The following is a 26,486-nucleotide window of genomic DNA, read 5'->3' as shown; positions in this document are numbered from 1 at the left end:
CCCGCTCAAGTTTGCAGAAAACACACCATCTTTCGATCTAAATGGGGTGTGTTTTAGATTTTAGATCTACAGGCGTCGATTAATGCGGTTTTATTTGCATATTTTCTAGTGATCATGAGAAATGCATCAAATGATGATCAAATAAGCATTATAACGTTGTATATATTCAGGCATTAGGGATATTTTTCTTCCATATTTATATAGATTTCCTCATTTTCCGACTTGAAGTATGAATTTAAGTTTAATGTTTGTAGGCAAATAAATTAAATTGCATCCATGAATATTAGTATTGTTAATTTACTTTTGTTTTGTAAAATAATAATAATTATAATATGAAAATAATAATAATAATATTGTTATTATTGTTATTGTTAAATATGTGTTTTTTATTTGACAGTATAATAGTATTATTGCAATAATAATGCCTTTATTTGAATAATAAAATAACAACAAAAAGTATTATTAATTATTATTAATATTAATACTGTATAGTCATATTGAATCATTATTATTATTGAATATTTTTTATTTGACAATAAAATAGTATTATTGCAATAATATTTTATTTTATTGATAATTTGAATAATAAAATAACAACAAAAAGTATTATTAATATTAATATTGTATAGTCATATTGAATCATCATTATTATTATTTAAATCTTTTTTATTTGACAATAAAATAGTATTATTGCAATAATATTTTATTTTATTGATAATTTGAATAATAAAATAACAACAAAAAGTTATTATTAATATTAATATTGTATAGTCATTACTATATTATTTAAATCTTTTTTTTTTGACAATAAAATAGTATTATTGCAATAATGTTTTAGTTTATCATTTGAATAATAAATAACAACAAAAATTATTATTAATATTACTATTGTATAGTCATTACTATATTATTTAAATCTTTTTTATTTGACAATATAATAGTATTATTGCACCAGTGATGTCTTTCGTTGGTTTATTATGGGTACGTTTTGGTCTTTTAAATGCACGAGGCGACGCTGACACACAATTTTTGTCTGGAAAAAAAGGAAAAACAGCCCTGGAGGGAAAAAGTGAACAATTCCTTCCTCCATAATGACACACGGGCTGTGGAGAATGGGCCTGAGGATTATTCTGCTTAAAGGACAGCTTTCTTCCATCCTCAGATAATGACGCAGAAGGTTATTTCAGGTTCTGTGAATGAAAAACGTCTAGAACCGGGTGTCCTTGCAAAGAGAGCCCTGAAAGGAAAATGACAAAATGGCGTCTCGTTCACTATGTGGTCTCTCTCTGAAAGAGAGGCAATAAAGCTTAAATCATTTGGAGGAGGACAGTTGCCCTCGGGGAACCACGCTCAATCTCAGCTCTTTTATCTGCTTCATTCTGTCACATCGACCCGTCTTTAAAGGCCACGCCACTGAAATCAACCTGATCCGGTTTCGCCCGAGTAAATTCTTCACGCTCTTCAGAGTAAATGGCAGAAGTCTCGAGTCTGAGATGAAACTATTGACAGTGCAATGAGTTTATAAAGAGAGATGTTGCGGTGAACTGGAAGTATTGAGGGTCTTATACGGTTGCAGACAGTAGAACGTCATGAGGGCCAAAGATCAGTGTAGATGTTTGTCTCTCAAAGATCAATTTGAGGCTCTCCTGGGCATTTTATATCTTCATTAATTATTTACAGAATCTTTTCATCAGCCTAAACAATCGCTGTGTTTCAAAACCTTCTGAGCTGCCTATTTAGACTGCATTTGGAGGCACAAACAGTATGTAGAAACATTACACTATATATATATATATATATATATTAGGGCTGTCAAGCGAGTAAAATGTTTCATCTAATTAATTGCATGATGTGCTGCTTAAATAATCTAATCGGAATAAATCAGAATAAAAAAATAAAAAGACAATTACGACTTTTTATCGACTTTGAGTTTACAGCTCGTAAATCTGACTTTTTATATCAGAATTCCATATTCCATATTCTACACAAGTCGCAATTGTGTTATAGAGTCAGAATTGCGTGATATAAAGTTGCAATTGCCTGTTATAAAGTCAGAATTGTGTGATATAAAGTCAGAATGGTGTGATATAAAGTCGCAATTGTGTTATAAAGTCAGAATTGCATGATATAAAGTCAGAATTGCGTGATATAAAGTTGCAGTTGTGTGTTATAAAGTCAGAATTGCGTAATATAAAGTCGCAATTGCGTGTTATAAAGTCAGAATTGCGTGATATAAAGTCGCAATTGTGTTATAAAGTCAGAATTGCGTGATATAAAGTCGCAATTGTGTTATAAAGTCAGAATTGTGTGATATAAAGTTGCAGTTGTGTGTTATAAAGTCAGAATTGTGTGATATAAAGTTGCAATTGTGTTATAAAGTCAGAATTGTGTGTTATAAAGTTGCAGTTGTGTGTTATAAAGTCAGAATTGTGTGATATAAAGTTGCAATTGTGTTATAAAGTCAGAATTGTGTGTTATAAAGTCAGAATTGCGTGATATAAAGTCGCAATTGTGTTATAAAGTCAGAATTGCGTGATATAAAGTTGCAGTTGTGTGTTATAAAGTCAGAATTGTGTGATATAAAGTTGCAATTGTGTTATAAAGTCAGAATTGTGTGATATAAAGTTGCAGTTGTGTTATAAAGTCAGAATTGTGTGATATAAAGTTGCAATTGTGTTATAAAGTCAGAATTGTGTGATATAAAGTTGCAGTTGTGTTATAAAGTCAGAATTGCGTGATATAAAGTCGCAATTGTGTTATAAAGTCAGAATTGCGTGATATAAAGTTGCAGTTGTGTTATAAAGTCAGAATTGTGTGATATAAAGTCAGAATTGTGTGTTATAAAGTCAGAATTGTGTGATATAAAGTTGCAATTGTGTTATAAAGTCAGAATTGTGTGATATAAAGTTGCAGTTGTGTTATAAAGTCAGAATTGTGTGATATAAAGTTGCAGTTGTGTTATAAAGTCAGAATTGTGTGTTATAAAGTCGCAATTGTGTTATAAAGTCAGAATTGTGTGTTATAAAGTCAGAATTGCGTAATATAAAGTCGCAATTGCGTGTTATAAAGTCAGAATTGCGTGATATAAAGTCGCAATTGTGTTATAAAGTCAGAATTGCGTGATATAAAGTCGCAATTGTGTTATAAAGTCAGAATTGTGTGATATAAAGTTGCAGTTGTGTGTTATAAAGTCAGAATTGTGTGATATAAAGTTGCAATTGTGTTATAAAGTCAGAATTGTGTGTTATAAAGTTGCAGTTGTGTGTTATAAAGTCAGAATTGTGTGATATAAAGTTGCAATTGTGTTATAAAGTCAGAATTGTGTGTTATAAAGTCAGAATTGCGTGATATAAAGTCGCAATTGTGTTATAAAGTCAGAATTGCGTGATATAAAGTTGCAGTTGTGTGTTATAAAGTCAGAATTGTGTGATATAAAGTTGCAATTGTGTTATAAAGTCAGAATTGTGTGATATAAAGTTGCAGTTGTGTTATAAAGTCAGAATTGTGTGATATAAAGTTGCAATTGTGTTATAAAGTCAGAATTGTGTGATATAAAGTTGCAGTTGTGTTATAAAGTCAGAATTGCGTGATATAAAGTCGCAATTGTGTTATAAAGTCAGAATTGCGTGATATAAAGTTGCAGTTGTGTTATAAAGTCAGAATTGTGTGATATAAAGTCAGAATTGTGTGTTATAAAGTCAGAATTGTGTGATATAAAGTTGCAATTGTGTTATAAAGTCAGAATTGTGTGATATAAAGTTGCAGTTGTGTTATAAAGTCAGAATTGTGTGATATAAAGTTGCAGTTGTGTTATAAAGTCAGAATTGTGTGTTATAAAGTCGCAATTGTGTTATAAAGTCAGAATTGTGTGTTATAAAGTCAGAATTGTGTGATATAAAGTCGCAATTGTGTTATAAAGTCAGAATTGTGTGATATAAAGTTGCAATTGTGTTATAAAGTCAGAATTGTGTGTTATAAAGTCAGAATTGTGTGTTATAAAGTCGCAATTGTGTTATAAAGTCAGAATTGTGTGATATAAAGTCATAATTTTTTAGTTTAAACAATTTCTTTCTCAGAATTGCATATTTATATCACGCAATTCTGACTTTATAACACGCAATTGCGACTTTATATCACACAATTCTGGCTTTATGATATAAAGTCAGATAAAAGAATTGTGTGTTATAAAGTCGCAATTGTGTTATAAAGTCAGAATTGTGTGTTATAAAGTCAGAATTGTGTGATATAAAGTTGCAGTTGTGTTATAAAGTCAGAATTGTGTGTTATAAAGTCACAATTGTGTTATAAAGTCAGAATTGTGTGTTATAAAGTCAGAATTGTGTTATAAAGTCAGAATTGTGTGTTATAAAGTCAGAATTGTGTGATATAAAGTCGCAATTGTGTTATAAAGTCAGAATTGTGTGATATAAAGTTGCAATTGTGTTATAAAGTCAGAATTGTGTGTTATAAAGTCGCAATTGTGTTATAAAGTCAGAATTGTGTGATATAAAGTCACAATTGTGTGATATAAAGTCATAATTTTTTAGTTTAAACAATTTCTTTCTCAGAATTGCATATTTATATCACGCAATTCTGACTTTATAACACGCAATTGCGACTTTATATCACACAATTCTGGCTTTATAACACGCAATTCTGAGAAATAAAGTCAGAATTGCGAGATATAAACTCGCAATATTGAGATAAAAAGTCGCAATTATCTTTTAAAATGTTTAATTCTGTGGCGAAAAAAAAGCTTTCATAGTTACCGACATTCTTTTGAATGGTATTATATAGTTCTATTAAATGAATTATCATTCAATCACATGAGGTTCCATTTCAATTAGGATTCTGCTTGAATAAGCGTCACATCAGGATATTGGAGCAGAACGTTTTTTTTTCAGAGTGAAATTGTGCAGTGATACTTAATGAAATCATCCCTAAGAAACGGATGGTGTTTGTTCCTGACATTTGCCCGAGGAAAACAGGAGTTAATATTGGATAATTTAAATAATGCCAGAAGAGTGTGTGTTTCACAGCGAGAGGAGATCCGCTGAGCGTAGAGAGAGCTAAACGAACAAAGCCTCAGAGAAAAGCAAAGATTTGCAGATCTCTGGAGGTTCTGCGGGGGAACGGCCTGTCGAGTGCTTGTTAGCGCACTGGTCCGCCGGTGAAACCAGTTCCAGAGCCAAAACTAATCCCAGTAGCCGGTTACTAAGAGCTCAGTTGATCCCGACTGTCTGACGCAACTAATGCAGCAGAACTGATGATCACAAAGTCCATCTTATTAGTCTACCGCATCTTGCTCTATTCGTTCTTCCTTTCTCATATTTGCATGTGTAGTTCAGTTCTCCAGAGCATTCTCAGCCTATTAGTCACGGGTAAAGTATAGAAAACTTAAATGGATAGTTCACCCAACAAGTGGAAATCCTGTAATTTACTCACCTTCATCATATTCCAAACCTGTATGACACAAAATCAGAAAAAGATTGAGGTCTAGACAACATTGGACCCCACTGGCTTTCATTATATGGACACAAAACAAAACACTGAGATGTTTTACAGAATATCTTTTATGTGTCACAGAACAAAGAAAATCATACATTATTGCAAAGATTTTTGGATTACATTTCCATATGGTGCTGTTTTAAAAGTTTGCAGCACCTCTATTTCCAGTCTGTCTGAAACACACTCCCTGCATCCCAATGTCCATATACACTATCCATCCTAAACAGTGTGTGAGATTAGAATAAGTGTGTCCCAAAGCATAGTGTTGAAGAGAGTAAGCCAGAAGTCCCCGGATTATCTACTATTTCCGGTGGATTTTTGAAGTGTGGATCCGTAAATGCTAATATACCCACAATCCAAGTAAAAAGTGTTAAAAAACTACAAAACATGGCGGATATGTGCGACTGATGGTGAGAGGTTTAGATAAAGGTGACTAATCAAAGTTTAACCTGACAAAAAAAATGTTTATTTAATATTATCCGTATTATATTTCATCTGCAATAACAATGTGGACTTTTATAAAGATCCGTTTGGCCATTCACTTTTAAATGCATCATTATTCATTAATATGAGGAGCGTCTCCGCATGAAAGATCAACGTGATTCTGCATTTCTCTCCGATACGGTGGGAAATTAAATTAAATAAAAAGTGGAGGATTTTAACTGTAACAAGATGATTGACAGGTCAGTTTACTGTGTCAGGATGAGAGAGAAACCATTAAAGACGCAATTGTATGACGTGATGATAGTTTGTCCCAAAGCTTGTCTACTCTTCTGCTACACACTCAGAAGTATGCACTTTCTTTCTTTATTATTATTTAAGATGATTTAGTTTTTTGTTTTGCTTTGCTTAGTTTTTTTGTTGTTGTTGTTGTTATATTGTCTTATATCCTATATATCCTATGTCCTATATATATATAAATGTATCTACTTTATAAGTATAAGTAGGCGAATTGGGACGCAGCAATTGATTTCTACAAAGCCCCTCCTTCTGAAAAGCTCAGAGTGCTCTCATTGGCCAGCAGACTCAGTGCTCTGATTGGCCAGCAGACCCAGTGCATTGTGATTGGCCGAACACCTTGAGAGTGGTCTTCAGAAATGTTACGCCTCTTACCATAATGACGAGCTTCAGCTTCCAAGGCTTCTAAAGCATTTGTAAAAACACAATTAATAATAATGTGTTGGTTTTACTGTGTCAGTTTGAGTCTAGGTGTTTTAGGCAGATCTGGACCAATGTTCTCTGTTAAACAGAATAAATCTAATACATTTCTTATTTTTTTTAAGGGTGAAAGATCTCCCTAATGTTGGTTTAAACCTGAATGCTGTTATTTTTAACTCGCTCTCTTTGGGTTTGCCGAAATAAATGCACCACTTTTATCCGCATCGGGCTGGACTGCTTGCGCTCATTGTAGCTAGTTAGCGTCCTAGCCTCGGGTTGCAAAGGCAGAATTAGTGCAGTGAGTGAAAAATAGGCTGTTCAGGTGGAGGTTACACACACCTTCAAAGCTGTTGAGGAGGCCTTGAGGAATGATCAGTGTGTGAAATACCCGTCAATATTCGGGGGGGTCCCCATCTCCAGATTGTTGCGCAATACCGAATATGCAGTAGGCCTATAACATTACAATATTTCAAGCCAAGACAATCAGTCTATAGCCTACATGACAACACACACACGCACACACTTACCGATTTTTGATAATCCGATATGCTATAGTATTCGTGAAGCAACACTGACATAGGAGGTTGCATTGGCTAAAGATGTTTGGATGCAAAGTTGTGCATTACAATGCAGACATGACAATAATTGGCACCAATCTGGCGCACTTACAAGAGCAGTCAACTGAATAAATGCCAGGTATAGCCTATCGGAGACTGGCACGCAATCAGTGCACTTGCAAATGAAAGCCTGACAGATCGTGGTGTGACAATATCAGCCTGCATTGTGTTCGCAGATTAAGTCGCACAAACAGCGCAAGCGGCTCGTGACAGAACACAGACCGACTGAATGACACTTTAATTTAAGTAGAAAATCTCAAATGAAGATCTCTGAGCTCCAGCTTACTTGTCTGTGTTTTCAGATCATTGCTTCTTCAGCAGTGTAGAGAGAGAGAGAGAGCGTGCGCATGGTTGCCAGATACTATTGAAAAGACTCTCTTTTAACAGAGAAGCTCTGACTGGGGTCTAAATTATTGAAATCTGGCAACCGTAAGCATGAACACTCGTAAAAACAGTCTGTAATGTGTTGTCTCCTCCTTTATTCGACAAAAATAAGTGGTTTTGGTCAGCCACCCTGGGAACGATGCACGATAGCATTGATGAGAGAGCTATAGTGAGGGATTTCATGCGGGAGAACTCGTGAATTTGCATTCAGAAAAAGCAGATGAATGGAGAATCCAAACCTGGTTGAGTTGTAGAAGATCTTTACAAGATGCCATTAATCCTCATTGTAATGACTCACAAATTATCTTCAAGTTGACTATGAGGCAGAATGGGTTTTAGGGAAAAAGCTAAAAGACTTGTACCTAGTTAGATAATATAAAATGTATAAGAAAAAAAGAAGTAAAACAGTTTGTTATTCTCTCTATATTTAAGTCTCTTTTGATAAAAGCATTTGCTAATTGAGTATGAGACAATATAATAATATTCTTCGTGGCACAGATTGAACAAGGTGCTGGAAACATTATTCAGAGTTTTTGGTCCATATTGTCGTGATAGCATCACTCAGTTGCTGCAGATTTGTCGGATCTGAACATCCATGATGTGGATCTCCTGTTCTCCACATACTGGACTGAGATCTGGTGACGAGAGACCGGTTGAGTTTAGTGAACTCACTGTCATAAGATGATTTGAGGTTTGTGACGTGTGTGTTATCCTGCTGGAAGTAGCTCTCATCTGAAGATGGTCATAAAGGGGTCAGCAACAATACTCAGGCAGACTGTGGCGTTTAAACGATGTTTAATTGGTACTAAGAGGCCCAAAGTGTGCCAAGAAAATATCATCCACACCATCACACCATGAACCGCTGATACAAAGCAGGAGGGATTCATGCTTTCATGCTGTTTACGCCAAATTCTTACCCTGGAAATCCAGAGTTCTCGCGAGAGCACAAGTTGAATTTGCTCAGTGAGTTACTCTGGCGTCGAGTAATGATGCTCATTAAATATGCCCTTGTGTCCGAGCTGCACCAATCACATCGGGTTATCTGATATAGGCGGGCCAGAGGCGAGATGACGACAGCGCTGTGACGTCGAAGTCATTAGTAAACATTGCAAGATGGCTATGGATGAACACCAGTTGTTTGAAACGGCTTTGGCCGCTACAGTGAACGAGTTAGACTTGGCTTTTTATTAGTGCTGTCAGTTAAACGCGTTATTAACGGCGTTAACTCAAACCCATTTTAACAGCGCCAATTTTTTTATCGCGAGATTAACGTTCTTTTTCGCCTAGCAAACTTTGTCGTTTTTTTCACATGCCGTTGCAACAACTAGTAACGTTAGAAGAACTACAACACCACACCAGATCTAGCTAGACCGGACACAAAACGACAGGCACGCCGCACACACTTGTTTGGGCTTGCGAACCGGCCAAAGAGTAGAAGTTTTCTTTTTACTTTTTAAACAAGTTTACTTTTTAAAAAGTTGCCAAATGGTTCCATTGACAAGACCAAAGTGATCTGTGTGTTTTGTGGTTGTGAACTGAGCGATCATCGCAGCACGTCCAGTCTGAAACACCACTGGATGGCCAAGCACACACACAGATGATGAGAATTCTCTGACGCGATTATTTGCTCCGAGTGAGAATGTTAGTGTGAAATTGAACACTACAGTATATGCCAATGTGTTTTCAATCAAAAAAACATTTGCACAAAGCAAGCCGATCCACTTTTCCATGTTGATAAGAGCATTAAAATGAGAAAATAATGGGACAAAAAGAAATCAAGGGACATTCAGATCAAAATGTGCGATTAATCGCGAGTTAACTTTGACATTAATGCGATTAATCGCGATTAAATATTTTAATCGTTTGACAGCACTACTTTTTATCTAAAAGAGGAGCAGAAGACGGCGCTCGAATCGTTCCTTTGCAAGAAGGGCGTTTTGCTGTTTTGCCGACCGGATACGGCAAGAGTCTAATCTACCAGTTAGCTCCGCTGCTAGCTAAGCGATAACTTGTTGTGATTGGTCGTAGTGTTATCCAATTGCGTGCAGTGAGATTTTCAAATGCATGCTTCATTACTCAATGCCAGACCCTTAATCTTTCAGATTTGGGTCTGGGTTTCCAGGCTACCAAATTCTGGCCCGACCGCCTGAATGTCACAGCAGAAATCCAGACTCATCAGACCAGGCAATGCTTGTACAATCCTCTATTGTCCAGTTTTGTTGAGCCCGTGTGAATTGTAGCCTCAGTTAGCAGTTCTCATCTGACAGGAGTGTCACCGGTGTGTGTGTGTGTGTGTGTGTGTGTGTGTAGTCCGTCTGCTTCAAGGTTTGATGTGTTGTGCGTTCACAGATGCTCTTCTGCAGACCTCGAGTAACGAGTGGCTGTTCGAGTTGCTGATGCCTTTCTATCTCTGACCTCTGGCATCAACAAAGCATTTCCGTCCCACAGAACTGCTGTTCTCTGGATATTTCCTCTTTTCCAGAACATTCTCTGTAAACCCCAGAGATGGTTGTGCGTGAAAATCCCAGTAGATCAGCAGTTTCTGAAAAACTCAACAACCATGCCATGTTCAAAGTCACTTAAATCATCTTTCTTCCCCATTCTGATGCTCAGATTGAACTTCAGCAGATCATCTTGAACATGTGTCTACATGCCTAAATGCGTTGAGTTTCTGCCGTGTGATTGGCTAAATAGATCCAGTATTTGCATGAACGAGCAGTTGAACAGGTGTACCTAATAAAGTGGCCAGTGTGTTTAAACTATAAGCAGCTTTTTAAAGGAAACTGGGATCATTCTTACTCATGCTAGTTATATAAAGCCGAGTATTTTTAGACTATCTTGTCATTTAGCCTGGAAACAAACTGTAGGCATAAACAAAACAGAATAATACTGACCATTACAGTTCACGAGCGCTCTCTCCATGCGTTCATCAACACACACACGGGGTTTAGAAAGTGACTGTTGTAGTCTTGACCTTCGTTGGCCAGCCTCCCACATCTGATGCATATTGTTCACCAGAGAGACGTTTACATTGACATGATTCAATCGCTGGAGGTCGACGAGCTGATGAAGATACGGCTGTTAGTAGGCGGATCAACTCGGACGCAGTATCCAGTTTATTTATCTGTATTAAAAGCTGATTTAGTAACACTTTATTTTACATGTGTTACATGTACTTACCGTAGTAATAACAGTAAATTATGCATAATTACATGCAACTAACCCTCAACCAAACCCTAATCCTACCCTAACCCTATAGTAAGTACATGTAGTTGATTAATATTACTCAGTACTTAAATATATAATTACACTGTAACAATGACACCTTAAAATAAAGTGTAACCGCTGATTTTTGCAGGTAATATATCAGGCATTTATTATTTTCTAGTAATCTAGTTAGCCTATATATGGTAACAATTACAATAAGGTTCATTAGTTAACATGAACTCAGAATGAACAATACTTCTACAGTATTTATTAATCTGAGTTGATATTAATTGCAACATTTACTAATACATTATTAAAATCAAAGGTTGTATTTGTTAACATTAGTTAATGCACTGTGAACTAACAATCAACAGCTGGATATTTATTAACTAACATTAACAAATATTAATAAATACAGTAACAAATGCTCATTGTTAGTTCATGCTAGTTACTACATTAACTAATGAACCTTATTGTAAAGTGTTACCGCCTATATATTATTAATCTACAGTAGTTAGTAATATACTGTTGAAAATGCTATTTCATGCTCAACTTATTTGTGACTTGTTGGCCAAACATTCTCGATCTGTAAAAGTTAAATTGCACTGCAGTTCTCCAGGTATCACAGGAAAACGCTGATACTTGTGAAGTAGCTTGTGCTTTACTGGCAGTAACACATTATGCACTTAATTGCTAATTTTCTTTACTCAAAATAAGCATTTTTTTTTTTTTTGTTGAACTGAGCAAAAGATGTCAGCACATATTACAATGAAGGAGAGACTATGGGAGTAACACATAACCAGATCCAGCAGTTTTTAATTATACGAGAGAGAGAGAGAGAGCGAGAGAGAGAGAGAGAGAGAGAGTGAGAGAGAGAGAGAGAGAGAGTGTGTGTGTGTGTGTGTGAGAGAGAGAGAGAGAGAGAGAGAGAGAGAGAGGGTGAGAGAGAGAGAGAGTGAGAGAGAGTGTGTGTGTGAGAGAGAGAGAGAGAGAGAGAGAGAGAGAGAGAGAGTGTGTGTGAGAGAGAGAGAGAGAGAGAGAGGGTGAGAGAGAGAGAGAGAGAGAGAGTGTGTGTGTGAGAGAGAGAGAGAAAGAGAGAGAGAGAGAGAGAGCGAGAGAGAGAGAGAGAGAGGGTGAGAGAGAGAGAGAGAGTGTGTGTGAGAGAGAGAGAGAGAGAGAGGGTGAGAGAGAGAGAGAGAGTGTGTGTGTGAGAGAGAGAGAGAAAGAGAGAGAGAGAGAGAGAGCGAGAGAGAGAGAGAGAGAGAGGGTGAGAGAGAGAGAGAGAGTGTGTGTGTGTGTGTGAGAGAGAGAGAGAGAGAGAGAGAGTTAGAAGTACATTGCTTATGCAGGAAAGCATCTGTGCTTTACCAATCAGCGATTGGCTCTTTTATTCAGAAGGCGGGACTTATTCCGCCATATTTTATGAGAATTTTGCAATATACAAAAAATATTGCACTTTCTCCCATTCATATTAATATGAGTGCAGCGTCTTTGCATATATGTAAAGTCTTTGAACTTCCCAAACATTTGCATATAAACAGTATTGAAAATAAATAGCATGCATAATACTGTATGTCCCAACAACCTAACCAATACCACTGAAATCTGATGAATAATCGGACTGTATGAACGTTTTATTTGTGTCTATTTCAAGTAAAGTACTTATTTTAGTGATGCTGAAGTCAAATTATGCTTAGTATTTCCAAACCACTGTATCTCAAGCTCCTTTTGACTTATTTTTATAAAGATGAAGGGCACTTAAATGTCATTTAGGAAGAGAGAAGTGTCTAAATCATTGCGCACAGTGCAGCTTCATCATGTAATTGCTTTTATAGCCATTAAAAGTCACATGACACACGACACAATGAGTACAAAGGGAAGAATTCAGAGACTTATAAGTATTCAAGTGGCAGATATCCGAGGCGGAGATTTAGTGTGTAATGAATTCAGTGATGATGCCTCCTGCTGTTCCTCCACCTGTTCAGCTCTACGGCGCTTCGTGACTTTACCCACAATCCCCGGCGCCCTCCATCATCAATCCATGCTGGAAACAAGCATCTGTAATCCAAAGCTTTTAGACACCCAGCTCTGCCTGTGTGATTAAGGGGAACAATTATGTTTTACACATGTAAAAATGATATGATTCATATCATAAGTCATGTTTTACATTAGTCTAACTCATCAAAATAACTACTTTTTTGTTATACAAGATTCAACTCATTTTCTTTAATATGAGTTGAGTTGAAATTACTTGTACAGTCAAGTTGATTGAACTTGTTTTTTTACAGTATGCTGAATCAAAACAATTATATAAATATTTTATAAATAGCTCTAAGAGGCCAAATATTTTCAAAGTTTGTCCAGGTGATTCATGTTTATATTTATTTGCACATAATTTATAGCATAACCCACATTAAACTATTTATTTGGATAGGTTTGAATTTGCATGTAGTTTGTTGCAGAATGACATGCTTTTAGTAAAACACAGATATGATCGTCCTATTTTTTTAACTTAAGATTGTTACATATATTGCATGCAGTTTTTTTTAACAATAACATTGTAATTAATCAAATAAATCATCAAAATATTATTAAAATAATAAATATTCACTGAAGTCCAGTTTTTTGTTTTGGTCACATTTTAGTTTAGGCTCCAATTCTCACTATAAACTACGACTTTTGCCTCAATAAACTGCTAATTACTGCTTATTAATAGTTAGTAAGGGCGTTGTTAAGGTTAGGTATTGTAGGATTAAGGGATGTAGAATATGATCATGCAGAATAAGGCATTAATATGTGCTTTATAAGAACTAATAAACAGCCACTATTGTAATATGCATCATAATAAGCAGCTATTAATAGTGAGAATTGACAATCTAAAGTTGAACTGATTCTCAAAATAAATGTTTCATTTTTTAACATGTTGTTAGCCACATAAAACACACATCTGTATTATATGGCATACAAATGAATTGAAAAACCGTTATGATAATGTGCGCCTGCAGCGAGCAGTGAAGTATCATGTTTATCACTATGAAAGTTTGCGGTGACAGTGATGAAGTGAAGTTGTTGAATTGAGTCTCCATTTTGAAATGCGAGACCATTAGTCTCTCAGATTCTGGGATCGCATCCAGACGAGAGGAGACAGCGTTTCTCTCCCTTTCTCATTCTTGTGGTACACTGCCAACAGCAAGTATGATTCAATCAAACCATGTACTGTATATTCAGAAAAAGCTTAATTCATTCAGGTGAGAATCCGTTCTTTGTGGGAAGAAATTACTGGCCAGATGTTCATGTGACAATGGACTATTATGCAGCTGAAATATGAGCCAAAGGGCCCTATCTTACACCTGGCGCAATGCAGCGCTAAGCGCGACGCAAGTGTGTTTTGCTAGTTTCAGCCCGACGCAGTTATGATTTTCACATCCAGCGCCACGTTGTTTAAATAGCAAATGCATTTGTGCCCATCTGTGCGCCATGGGCTGCTGGTCTGAGAATGAGTGTGTGTTCTGGCGCATTTTTGCTATTTTGAGGAACAGAAATAGACTGAGCCGTTGACCGACTGAAACCTGCTCTAAAGTCAATGGTGCAATATTGTTTTTGTTATTTAAAGAGCGCGTTAGTAATGTGCGCCTATAGGCGGGTCCACAACGCGCGTACACTCTGCTTATTACACACACAGGGACGCACAGCAGCACACACACATGACAAATATTAAAATTAAAAGGATTACAGTGTAAAAGATTATTATTGTGTACATAAAGATATGGTGAATCCGGCTTGTCCCGTAGATGTTCTGCTAGCGCACTTTTACCTCGTGCACGAGCAGATCCGTTTGCGCTCTGGAGACGCGTTCGGTCTTTCCACTATCAAATCCCGTCATGTAAATAGCGAATCCTCCATGGCACGAGCGCAACTGGCATTTAAAGGGAATGGGAGATGAGACTCTCATAGGTTTAACGCACATAAATCCCAAAACACACCCATTACTCATTAAGAGAATAGAGACAACACTTTTAGACCATGCGCCGGGAGCGCCGACCATTTTTCCCGTCGTTAAACTAGCAGAAGTGGATTGGGACACGACCTCAGTGAACTTTAGACCATGCGCTTAAAATAGGGCCCGTAGTGTGAGTTTTTTTTTCTTGGTTTATGTATGCGGGTGCAGTTTGAGTCCTGTGCATCAGAAGTGTGTGAAAGCTTGCGTATCTCTGTTGCCAGATTGATCCTGCTTGTGTCGTCATGAACAGTGAAGAAAGAAAGTCGTGTCTTATTTGTTTATAGTTTCTGTCATCCTCTCAATATCAGTGAGGGATGCACGTGGCAGTGTTTGGTGATTAGTTACAAATATCACTTTTTTGCATTGATTATACAATACTGTTCAAATGTTTGGGGCCGGTAAGATTTTTTTATATTTTTGAAAGTCTCTTCTGCTCACCAAAGCTGCATTTATTTGATCTAAAATACAGTAAAAACAGTAATATTGTGAAATATTATTATAATGTAAAACAGCTGTTTTCTATGTGAATATATAGTAAAGTATAATTTATTCCTGTGATCAAAGCTGAATTTTCAGCATCATTACTCCAGTCTTCAGTGACTCATGATCCTTCACAAATCATTATAATATGATGATTTGATGCTCAAGAAACATTTATGATTATTATCAATGTTGAAAACAAGTCTTTTTTTTTTTTTTTTTTTTTTTTTGAATGTTCAAAAGTAAAGCATTTATTTGAAATAGAAACATTTTGTAACATGATTGATCAATTTAATGCATCCTTGATGAATAAAAGTATTAATTTCTTTAAAAAAATTATATCTTACTGACCACAAACTTTTTAACGGTATTGTATTTTTTTTAAAACTTGCGAATTATTCTGTCCATCCAATCTCGCTTTCCAGTACCAGTGTTCCCAGTGAAACCATGTGTAATCTGTGAGAATCCCTGAGCTCATGTCTTACTGTCGCTGTTTTTTTTTTTAGCAGAAGATAATTTATAATTATTTTTTTTTATTTTTTTTATGCAAACAAATAAAACACATCCTAACACATATGCATGAAAAAACCAACACATGGGGTAATAATTATTGAAAAAAACAAAAACAAAAAAAATTATACGTTTTTGAAATAACTCCTGTTGCTGTGTGTGTTTGTGTCAGAGTGCCGTGGCCATGTACGATGGGGCGAGGGTTCCCTCCCCTGAGGACGCCACTAACGGGGTCCCGCTCCAGCCTGAGACCCCCGCGACCACACGACCCAAAGCCAGCGAAGAGCCTGAGGAAGAGGAGGGTGTGCCTGAACCCGTCCTGGTGAAGAAGGCTCACCGGGAGATTCTGGACCACGAGAGGAAGAGGAGGGTGGAGCTGAAATGCATGGAGCTGCAAGAAATGATGGAGGAACAGGGGTGAGTGAGGGGATCATGTTGGTTCTTTTAGAAAAATCATTTAGATATCATCAATAATGTTTTTAGGTGACATTAGCTCTGGTCCAAACACTGATAAGCTTGTTGTCTACTATATCCAAGGAAGAATCCTAACTACCTAAGAATCAGTAGTGTTGTTTTTATTAACTAAAACTAAAACTGTTCAAGTGCCCCTATTATGCTCTTTTAAAGGTTCCTAATTTTGTTGTTCTCCTACAACAGATTTACATCCAAGGTCTAAAAACACTTTAATTTTCTCATCATATACAGTGCGCATCACTTAATTTCTCAGAGTCTGAAACCGGTTAATTTGAAGATTCAGTCTCTCTAAACTCCTCCCTCCTGAGAGCCTGCTCTGCTCTGATTGGTCAGACGGCTCAGTCTGCTGTGATTGGTCGACTGCTTACAGCGTGTGTCAGAAACGAAACGTCCATTACTATATCTGAATCTCAGCTCTTCCTCAGTGACACGAACAGTAACGATGGCGTCGGTTTTTCTGTATCAGTTCCAGTGTGAGTCTCGTTCTCTAGAAGTGCAGAAAACATGAACAACACGAACTAAACTCTTCCAGTCTCAGATACAACTGCAGTGTTTGAGGGCGGAGCAAAGAGACGCTGCTCAGCCAATCAAGAGCACAGGCTGGCATTATGCAAATGTATTACATTGTTACACTGTAACGGGAAGTGAGACTGGAATTACTGACGACTCGATTTTAGACGTTCAGAATCGATTCTTCATTTTAGACAAAAACTTTATTTATCGTGCACTTTTACATTCACAAGATCTTTTACATTCACAAGCAGCTGCTATATTACACACTGCATGAAAGGGAGTATCTGAAAAGCATAATAGGGGCACTTTAAAAATTGTTAATTGAAATAAAGCTGAAATAAATAAAAATCAGATAAAAGAGTTTAAGTTGTGAATGACCTGATACAGTCTTTCTACATTATAAATGTATGTATGTGCAATTATTTAAATATTTTGAGCTTATAATCAACAGTTTAAAGTATTTTTTATAGTTTTGATTTGATTGTGAATATTTACCATTTGTATTTACATCGCCTCCATCTTCACTGAGCTTGTTGTAGTGAATGCAAGAAATGTCTCTCATGTTCAGAGCTCTCAGAGGTCATGTTCACTGTTAAAACAGTGGAAATACAGATGAGCACATCCACAACATTTACGCTTTACCAAGGAAACTTGAGATGTTTTCATGCATGAGACATCACATGAGCCACAAAGACACAAAGGAGAATATTGAATCACAGTGCATTGTTGATTTATTTAGTCATTGCATTGTTTCTGATGCTTTATGGGCTATTGATGAGAAGCAGTGAGGCCTGAAACATCTAAGCAAGTTCCAGAACACAAACACTTGATTTGATGCATAGCTGCAGTCTAAAATGTGTCAAAGCACAGTCATAATGCAGTTGCATTTACAGTATTGCCAGTTAGTGAGTGAGTTAAAGTCAGTCAGATGCTGGCGTGTTAAACTAGCTTGCCATCTGCATAATAAATGTGCTTTAATGACACACTATTGAGGGAAACTCTGAGAACTGGTTCAGTGTTGTGCCAAATTCAGTGAGTGTGAATTTGAAGTGAATCAGCCACAGGAAAGCTGTAACTTGTAATTGTAACTTGCATTGGAATTACAGGAAGTGGAATTCAATATATTCAGCAAGGATGCAATCATTTGATCAAACGTGACAGTAAAGACGATTAATAATGTCACAAAACATTTCTAATTTAAATAAATGCTGTTCTTTTGAATTTTCTATTCATCAAAAATCCTGAAAAATATCATGATTTCCATAAAAATCTGAAGCAGCACAACTGTTTTCAACATTGATAATAATAATAATGAATGTTTCTTGAGCATCATATCCTCATATTATAATGATTTCTGAAGGATCATGTGACACTGAAGACTGGAGTAATGATGCTGAAAATTCAGCTTTGATCACAGGAATAAATTACACTTTACTAGATATTCACATACAAAACAGCGGTTTTAAATTGTCATAATATTTCACTGTTTTTACTGTATTTTTGATCAATTAAATTCAGCCTGGGTGAGCAGAAGAAACGTTCAAAAACATACAAATCTATGGAAGCTTGTTTCCGCCACAGAATTAAAAATAAAAAAGATAATTGTGACTTTTTATCTCAGAATTGCATGTTTATATCTTGCAATTCTGACTTTATAACGCAATTGTGTGTTATAAAGTCAGAATTGTGAGATATAGGGCCCTATCTTGCACCCAGCGCAATTGACTTTGTACACGACACATGTATCATTCTGCACCCGACACACAGCAGACTTTTCCCTCCACAGACGCACGTCGGTAAATTAGGGAATGAACTTGTGGGGGCGGTTCAGTGAAAAGAGGAGGCGTGTTCCGGCGCAAACGTTCCCTGGTGCTATTTTGCAGTTTCAGAAAACAATTCCACCACAGACCAGGAGAAACCTCGTCTAAAGTCAGTGGCGCATTGCGCATGTTATTCAGATGCTATTTTAAGGGCGCATGCTTGGCCATAATGTAGCGTGTGCACAACGCACACACACTTTGATTCTCTCATCTACACAGACGCAGCAGTTTTCATTTTTAGAAAATCATACATTATTACAAGGAAAAATATTCCACACGAGGGAAATCATTGTGGTGTCCATGAAGATGTGAATAAATAGGCATAAATCTAGCTTACACATTTACCCAAATTATCATACGCCTGTTTAACCGAAGCTAATTTGTGTGTGTTTCTCCATCCCCAATGTCACTTCTCTGTGTTTTACACGCTCCTGGCGTGCGTCTGGCAAATCCGCCGTTATAATAGCAATCCGCCATGGAACAAGCACGCCTGCTCTTAAAGGGAATGTGAGATGACGCTCTGATTGGTTTATTTCACGTTACGCCCAAACCACATCTATGAGTAATGAAGCGACTTCAGACCAACACATTTTAGATTTGCGAGATCCGCCCACAAAGTTACTTGCGTTTCGCACTTGATACTTGCGTTTCAGATCATTAAAATAGAGCCCATAAAGTCGCAATTCTGAGGAAAAAGTCAGTCTTTTTTCTTCTTCTTAGAATTGGACTTTTTAACATGCAGTTCTGAGAAATAAAGACAGACTTGCGAGATGTAAACTCGCAATTATGAGATGAAATGTTGCTATTATCTCTTCAAATGTTTTATTCTGTGGCGGAAACAAGCTTCCATACAGGACCCTAAACATGTGAACAGTAGTGTAAAGAAAAGACTGCATTTAAACTGCTTCGTAGATAAAAATGACAGTTTTATGACCATTTTAATTATTCTTCCCTGCATTCAAATTGGAATTGCATTTCCGAGTCCTGTTTGCTACATCACATCAAACGCAGTAAAAGTCATTCTCAGTGCAGGAGCAGAAAAGCAAACGGCCTCTGATAAACACGGCTGTATTTGGAGGATTTGTAGCATGACTGTCCTCTCTCTAATCCTCTCGGCCCGCGTCTGACGGGATAAAGAAGCAGGTCTGAGTGTGTCTAATTAAACAGCAGCTGTGTGACCTTGAGGCAGGGTGAATGATGGTGATAAAGCGCACAAACACGCCGCAGGGGAACCGCTTCAGCGCACAAAAGATGATGAAAGATTTGCTTCAGTTCGGGATTAGGAATCTGCTAACATGCTTAAATGCTTAGTGAATGAGGAGCTGAGTACGCCTGCATTTCTGCCTCCATTCATCAAACACACATCACAGAAATAGAGTTTGGTTTATCAGCAGTTTTGCTTTGCATTCTGTGTATAAAATGGATCGTTTCAGTCCTGTCAGCTGATTGGTTAGTGCATTGTTCTAGTGGCGATGTCGTGTTTATCACCGCACAGCATCCAGAGACCAGCTATTAACCTCGGTTTACATGACAGCACTAGGCTTACAGCAATCTGTCAATTTCATACAGAATTTAAAGCGTGAAGAAAATGTGTCCTTGATGTTGTCATGTGTTAAAGGGATAATTCACCCCAAAATGAACATGCTGTCAACATTAACTCACTTTCATGTCATTCTTTCTTCTGTGAAACCGAATACGAGATATTCTGTGAAATGTTTTAGTGTTTGGTATAAAATGTTTTGGTTCCGAACATTCTTCAAAATATAACATAGAAAGAAAGATGTGTCAGGTTGGAACAACCAGTGTTATTTTAGTATTATTTATCAACTATTATAGTATTTATCAATACAATGAATTTGCTTTTATTGTTATATGTTCGTTTTTATTTTAAAGTTTAGCCATTTTGTTATGTGATTTTTATATTTTTTTTATTCGTTTTTGTTTTAATTAGGTTGAGTTTTAAATTATTTTTTAACTTAAGTTTAAGTTTTTCATTAAATGTTTATATTTCATTTTATTTCAGTTATATTTCTATAAAGAAACCCATTTTTAATAGTTTTAGTATTAGTTGATAATAACAACATTGGTTTGGAATGACATGAAGGTGAGTAAGTGGATAGAATAGAATAGAATAGAATAGAATAGAATAGAATAGAACACAGCCAGTGGGCCCTTTTCACTATAACAACTGTGGTTTGGAAAGACATGAAGGTGAATAGAATAGAATAGAATAGAATAGAATAGAATAGAATAGAATAGAATAGAATAGAATAGAACAGAAAACAACCAGTGGGCCCTTTTCACTATAACAACTGTGGTTTGGAATGACATGAAGGTGAGTAAGTGGATAGAATAGAATAGAATAGAATAGAATAGAATAGAATAGAATAGAATAGAATAGAACACAGCCAGTGGGCCCTTTTCACTATAACAACTGTGGTTTGGAATGACATGAAGGTGAGTAAGTGGATAGAATAGAATAGAATAGAATAGAATAGAATAGAATAGAATAGAATAGAACACAGCCAGTGGGCCCTTTTCACTATAACAACTGTGGTTTGGAAAGACATGAAGGTGAATAGAATAGAATAGAATAGAATAGAATAGAATAGAATAGAATAGAATAGAATAGAACAGAACAGAACACAACAAGTGGGCCCTTTTCACAATAACAACTGTGGTTTGACATGAAGGTCAGTAACTAAGTGAATAGAATAGAACAGAACAGAATAGAATAGAATAGAATAGAATAGAATAGAATAGAATAGAATAGAATAGAACAGAACAGAACACAGCCAGTGGGCCCTTTTCACAATAACAACTGTGGTTTGACATGAAGGTCAGTAAGTAAGTGAATAGAATAGAATAGAATAGAATAGAATAGAATAGAATAGAACAGAAAACAACCAGTGGGCCCTTTTCACTATAACAACTGTGGTTTGGAATGACATGAAGGTGAGTAAGTGGATAGAATAGAATAGAATAGAATAGAATAGAATAGAATAGAATAGAATAGAATAGAATAGAACACAGCCAGTGGGCCCTTTTCACTATAACAACTGTGGTTTGGAAAGACATGAAGGTGAATAGAATAGAATAGAATAGAATAGAATAGAATAGAATAGAATAGAACAGAACAGAACAAGTGGGCCCTTTTCACAATAACAACTGTGGTTTGACATGAAGGTCAGTAACTAAGTGAATAGAATAGAATAGAACAGAACAGAACAGAATAGAATAGAATAGAATAGAATAGAATAGAATAGAATAGAATAGAATAGAATAGAATAGAACAGAACAGAACAGAACACAGCCAGTGGGCCCTTTTCACAATAACAACTGTGGTTTGACATGAAGGTCAGTAAGTAAGTGAATAGAATAGAATAGAATAGAATAGAATAGAATAGAATAGAATAGAACACAACCAGTGGGCCCTTTTCAAAATAACAACTGTGGTTTGGAATGACATGAGGGTGAGTAAGTGTCAGAATAGAATAGAATAGAATAGAATAGAATAGAATAGAATAGAATAGAATAGAATAGAAAGAAGTGGGCAAAGTGATTTTAAATCATTGCAAAGTGTTTCATATTTTCATGCTATATATTGTGTTATATTACTTTCACAGTAAATGAGAATAAACGAATTAAAACTTCTGCGAGGGTATTTCTAATACAACGGCTGAGGGAGTAATGGCACATTTTACATCTTTCTCTCTTCTGGCCAACGTAATCAATCTCTCTATACTCTTTTCTCTCTTCTGAAAAGTCGTGGAAACTATCACAGATTTTTTTTCTTTAGCTATTGGAGCAAATGAAAATACAAAAATTGCTGTCGTCTTCCGTTCACCGCTATAGGAGTTTCCACAACTATGACGACTTCCGCTTTCCGAAAACCCCAGAAATGTGAAAAAGGGTTTATGGTTATGAAAAACGAAATCACGAACTGTACAATATTGTCCCTTTAAAAGTGAAGTATGTATAGCGCCATCCAGTGGAATTAAAAAAACAATGACCTCCGTCAGTCCGTATGAAGTTACATATGAAGTGTGTTCAGTGTTTCTCTGCAGACTCTTATTAGCGGAAATAAACTGTTCCTTGTTAAGAGCTCTGAGTAATAGTTACTAGATTGATGACGATGTTGTGAAGCCGGATGTTGGAGATGGAGGATGGTGGTGGATCAGCCATCTGGCAGCACACACACACACACACACACACACACACACACACACACACACACACACACACACACATACATCATGAGTAATTGTGCTGTGCTTTAGGAGATGTTGGCTCTCCATATGTTCCTCCCAGTGTGTGTAGCAGCAGACGGTGTGAAATCAGACCAGCTTCATGTAGATCTGGGTTTCTTGTGTTGAACACGCATCCTCAGCTTATCTCTGTTTGTACAAGAAGCCTCCATTATGTCCAATCAGAGGCGCTTTTTAAAGGGACAGTTCAGCCAAATATAAACATTCTGTCGTCGTTTACTCCCCATTTACATTTACCCTTGTGTCATTTCAAGTCCAGTGACTCTGTGCAACACAAATTAGACATTGAAGAATCAAAGAAAAATCTATTGAATTATTTTATTTTTTGCATACAATGACTTAATAAGAATCATAACTTCACAGAAGAAAGAAAGTCACACTGGTTTGGAATGGCATGAGGGAGATTAAATTGACTAAATATTTTTTTTTTTTAGGTGAACTGTTGGTTTAAACTAAGGCTTTATGGATCAGTCATGAGGGGATTGTGGAGTAAAACTGCAGGAGTGTTTCACAGAGAGTGATGGGGAGTTAAACTGGGCGGCTGCAGTTATAATGGAGACATGGGGCTTTTCTCTGATGCTGTGGATATAAACCAGTGCGACACTCCCCAGTAAAGACTTTAACCCCTTAACCTCTCCTATACAGCCTCCCCCAACACACACACACACACGCACGCACGCACGCACGCATGCACACACACATACACAAACGCATGCACACACACACACACACACACACACACACACACACACACACACACACACACACAGGCACACACACACACACAGGCACACACACAAACGCATGCACACACACAGTTACACACATATACATCCACACACATGCACACACAAGCACATGCACGAACGCACTACACACACGCACACACAAATGCACACACACACAGTCACACACGCACACACATATACACACACACAAACGCACGCACACACAGTTACACACATACACATTCACACACACATTCAGACACACACACGCACACACATGCGCATGCACGCGCACACACATGCACACACATACACACACACGCACTAATGTACAGTACACACACACATTTACAAACATACACATTCACACACAAATTCATGCATACACACACACACATATACATTACACACATACACACTCACACACAAATGCACGTGCACACATAGTTACACACATACACATTTACACACTCATTCACACACACTCATATACACACACACACACACACACAGTCACACACACACACGCACACACACAGTTACACACACACACACACACACACAGAGAGAGAGAGAGAGGGATTAAGTCTTTTAAAGGGATAGTTCACCCTAATATAAAGATGTATTCATCATCCACTGACGCTGATGCTGGTCTAATGCCGGAAGCTCTTCTGTCTCTCATGGGCCACAAACGGAGAATCTCTTAAGAACTGTCCAGCTCGCTGTCCTCCAGATAATGGCAGTGAACAGCGACATCAAGCTTTTTAAAAGACGCAAAAGTATCACAGAATGATCCCATGCGACACGTGTCGAATATTCCAAGTGCTCTGGGTTTACGATAATAGAGTTTGGTGAAAAACAAACTGGAAGTTAGTGAACTCGGTTTGACTGTCAGAAGGACGGCTGACGGATGTGAACGCAATAACTACTGATTACGACGAACACAACAGACATATTCACCTCAGAGAAGAAGCTACACGGATTATATTTCATGTTGTGTACATGAGACTCATCATTATTAGTGCTTGTTAAATCAAGCACACTGTGATCTGCACAAACATGCAGTGATTCCTGTTGAGCTGTTACTATTCCAAGCAACTGGACTCGCGATGTTGCCCGTCGGATGATAAAACAGGCAAAACAAATCCAGCAGTCGTCAGTCGCGTGGCATTTTCCCTCCAGCAGGAACCAATTAGTGGAGAGTTCAGCCCTATTCAGACGGGATTAGCTTTACAAGGGTAGATGGAGTGTAATTTTACCACAGGACGTCTGTAATATTAATGGCCAATTCGCACAGGATAAGAGATCTCAGTAAACTAGCAGAAGTGGGAGAGTAACTCGATTTACACACCGCCGTCACTCCTGTCCTCATGTGTGTGTTACGCTGCTTCCTGATATCACGTGCGCAAACACATATAACATATATTTATATATATAAAACGGTTATGTCCGGTCGAACGATGTATTAATTAACTTCAGATTGGATTGTGTTGGTAATAGGCTCTTATCTAACGCTAAAAGATGTTTATAACAAGTGCTGTCGATCTTCTTTCTGATCTGAATGGTGTGTGTGAAACACTTGAGTTTTGCCACAGACTCGTCCCAGCGTCTAGAACACAACTGATGCTTTTTCAAGCGTCTCCATACTTGAAAAAACGCGGAAAACTACTTTTAAACAGGAAATGACGGAATATTTACGTACATATTTACATCGGGTCTATTCGCACGGGATTAGTATCACCTGAGGTCATTTTTCCGGACCGTTTTACTGAAGGTAAAAGTCGCCGGAATCTTTCCTGACACTGTCCGTGATGATCTCTGAGATGCATATTCGGACGGGACTAAAATCACAGAGAAGCTCTGGTGATAATGACTTTACCCCTCCTCTACATGTTACAATAGTCCCGTCCGAATATGGCTTTTGTGTTCATTTGCATCTAAAGGGACACACACAAAAACTGTGGGCCCTATTTAAACGATCTGAAATGCAAGTAACTTTGTGGGCGGGTCTCGGGCGCTGTTGCTATTATACCGGCGGGATAAATGACTCTTGCGCCCGACGCAAATCTAAAATGTGTTGGTCTGAAGTAGCTACGTGGAATAAACCAATCAGAGCGTCATCTCACATTCCCTTTAAGAGCAGGCGCCCTTGTTCCATGGCGGATTGCTATTATAACGGCGGATTTGCCAGACGCACGCCAGGAGCGGTTCACAGCCGAGGAGACCGACGTTCTCGTCAGGGCCGTAAAACACAGAGAAGTGACATTGGGGATGGAGAAACACACACAAATTAGCTTCAGTTAAACAGGCGTATGATAATTTGGGTAAATGTGTAAACTAGATTTATGCCTATTTTTTCACATCTTCATGGACACAACAATGATTTGTAATAATGTAAGATTTGCAAAAATGAAAACTGATGCTTCTGTGTAGATGAGAGAATCAAAGTGTATGGCATTGTGCACGCTACATTATGGCCAAGCATGCGCCCTTAAAATAGCATCTGAACGACCCGCTGACTTTAGACGAGGTTTCTCCTGGTCTGTGGCGGAATTGTTTTCTGAAACTGCAAAATAGCACCAGGGAACGTTTGCGCCGGAACACGCCTCCTCTTTTCGCTGAACCGCCCCCGGGAGCGCAAGTTCATTCCCTAATTTACCGACGTGCGTCTGTGGAGGGAAAAGTCCGCTGTGAGTCGGGTGCAGAATAGGAATGATACATGCGCCGTTTTTTGCTCAGCACAAACATTCAGTGCTTCTTGTTGAGCAAAGATGCTGTTACTATTGTAAGCAACGGATGATAAAACAGGAGAAAAATCC

At 37.3% G+C, this 26,486-nt stretch overlaps 1 protein-coding gene across 1 annotated transcript in view; it reads left to right on the top strand.

Moving 5' to 3' along the window:
• srrm3 (serine/arginine repetitive matrix 3) overlaps window positions 1-26,486 on the top strand; it is a 103,291-nt gene that overhangs the window by 35,913 nt on the left and 40,892 nt on the right. Inside the window, exon 2 of the mRNA XM_084413867.1 lies at window positions 16,037-16,281. Within this exon, the coding sequence (XP_084269993.1) occupies window positions 16,049-16,281 (233 nt within the window). The 5' untranslated portion in view covers window positions 16,037-16,048. The remainder of the gene's footprint in view (window positions 1-16,036; window positions 16,282-26,486) is intronic.

This window comes from Rutilus rutilus, assembly GCF_951802725.1.
Source record: "Rutilus rutilus genome assembly, chromosome: 7".
Lineage (NCBI taxonomy): Eukaryota > Metazoa > Chordata > Actinopteri > Cypriniformes > Leuciscidae > Rutilus > Rutilus rutilus.
This window is presented reverse-complemented; position numbering and strand designations above follow the sequence as displayed.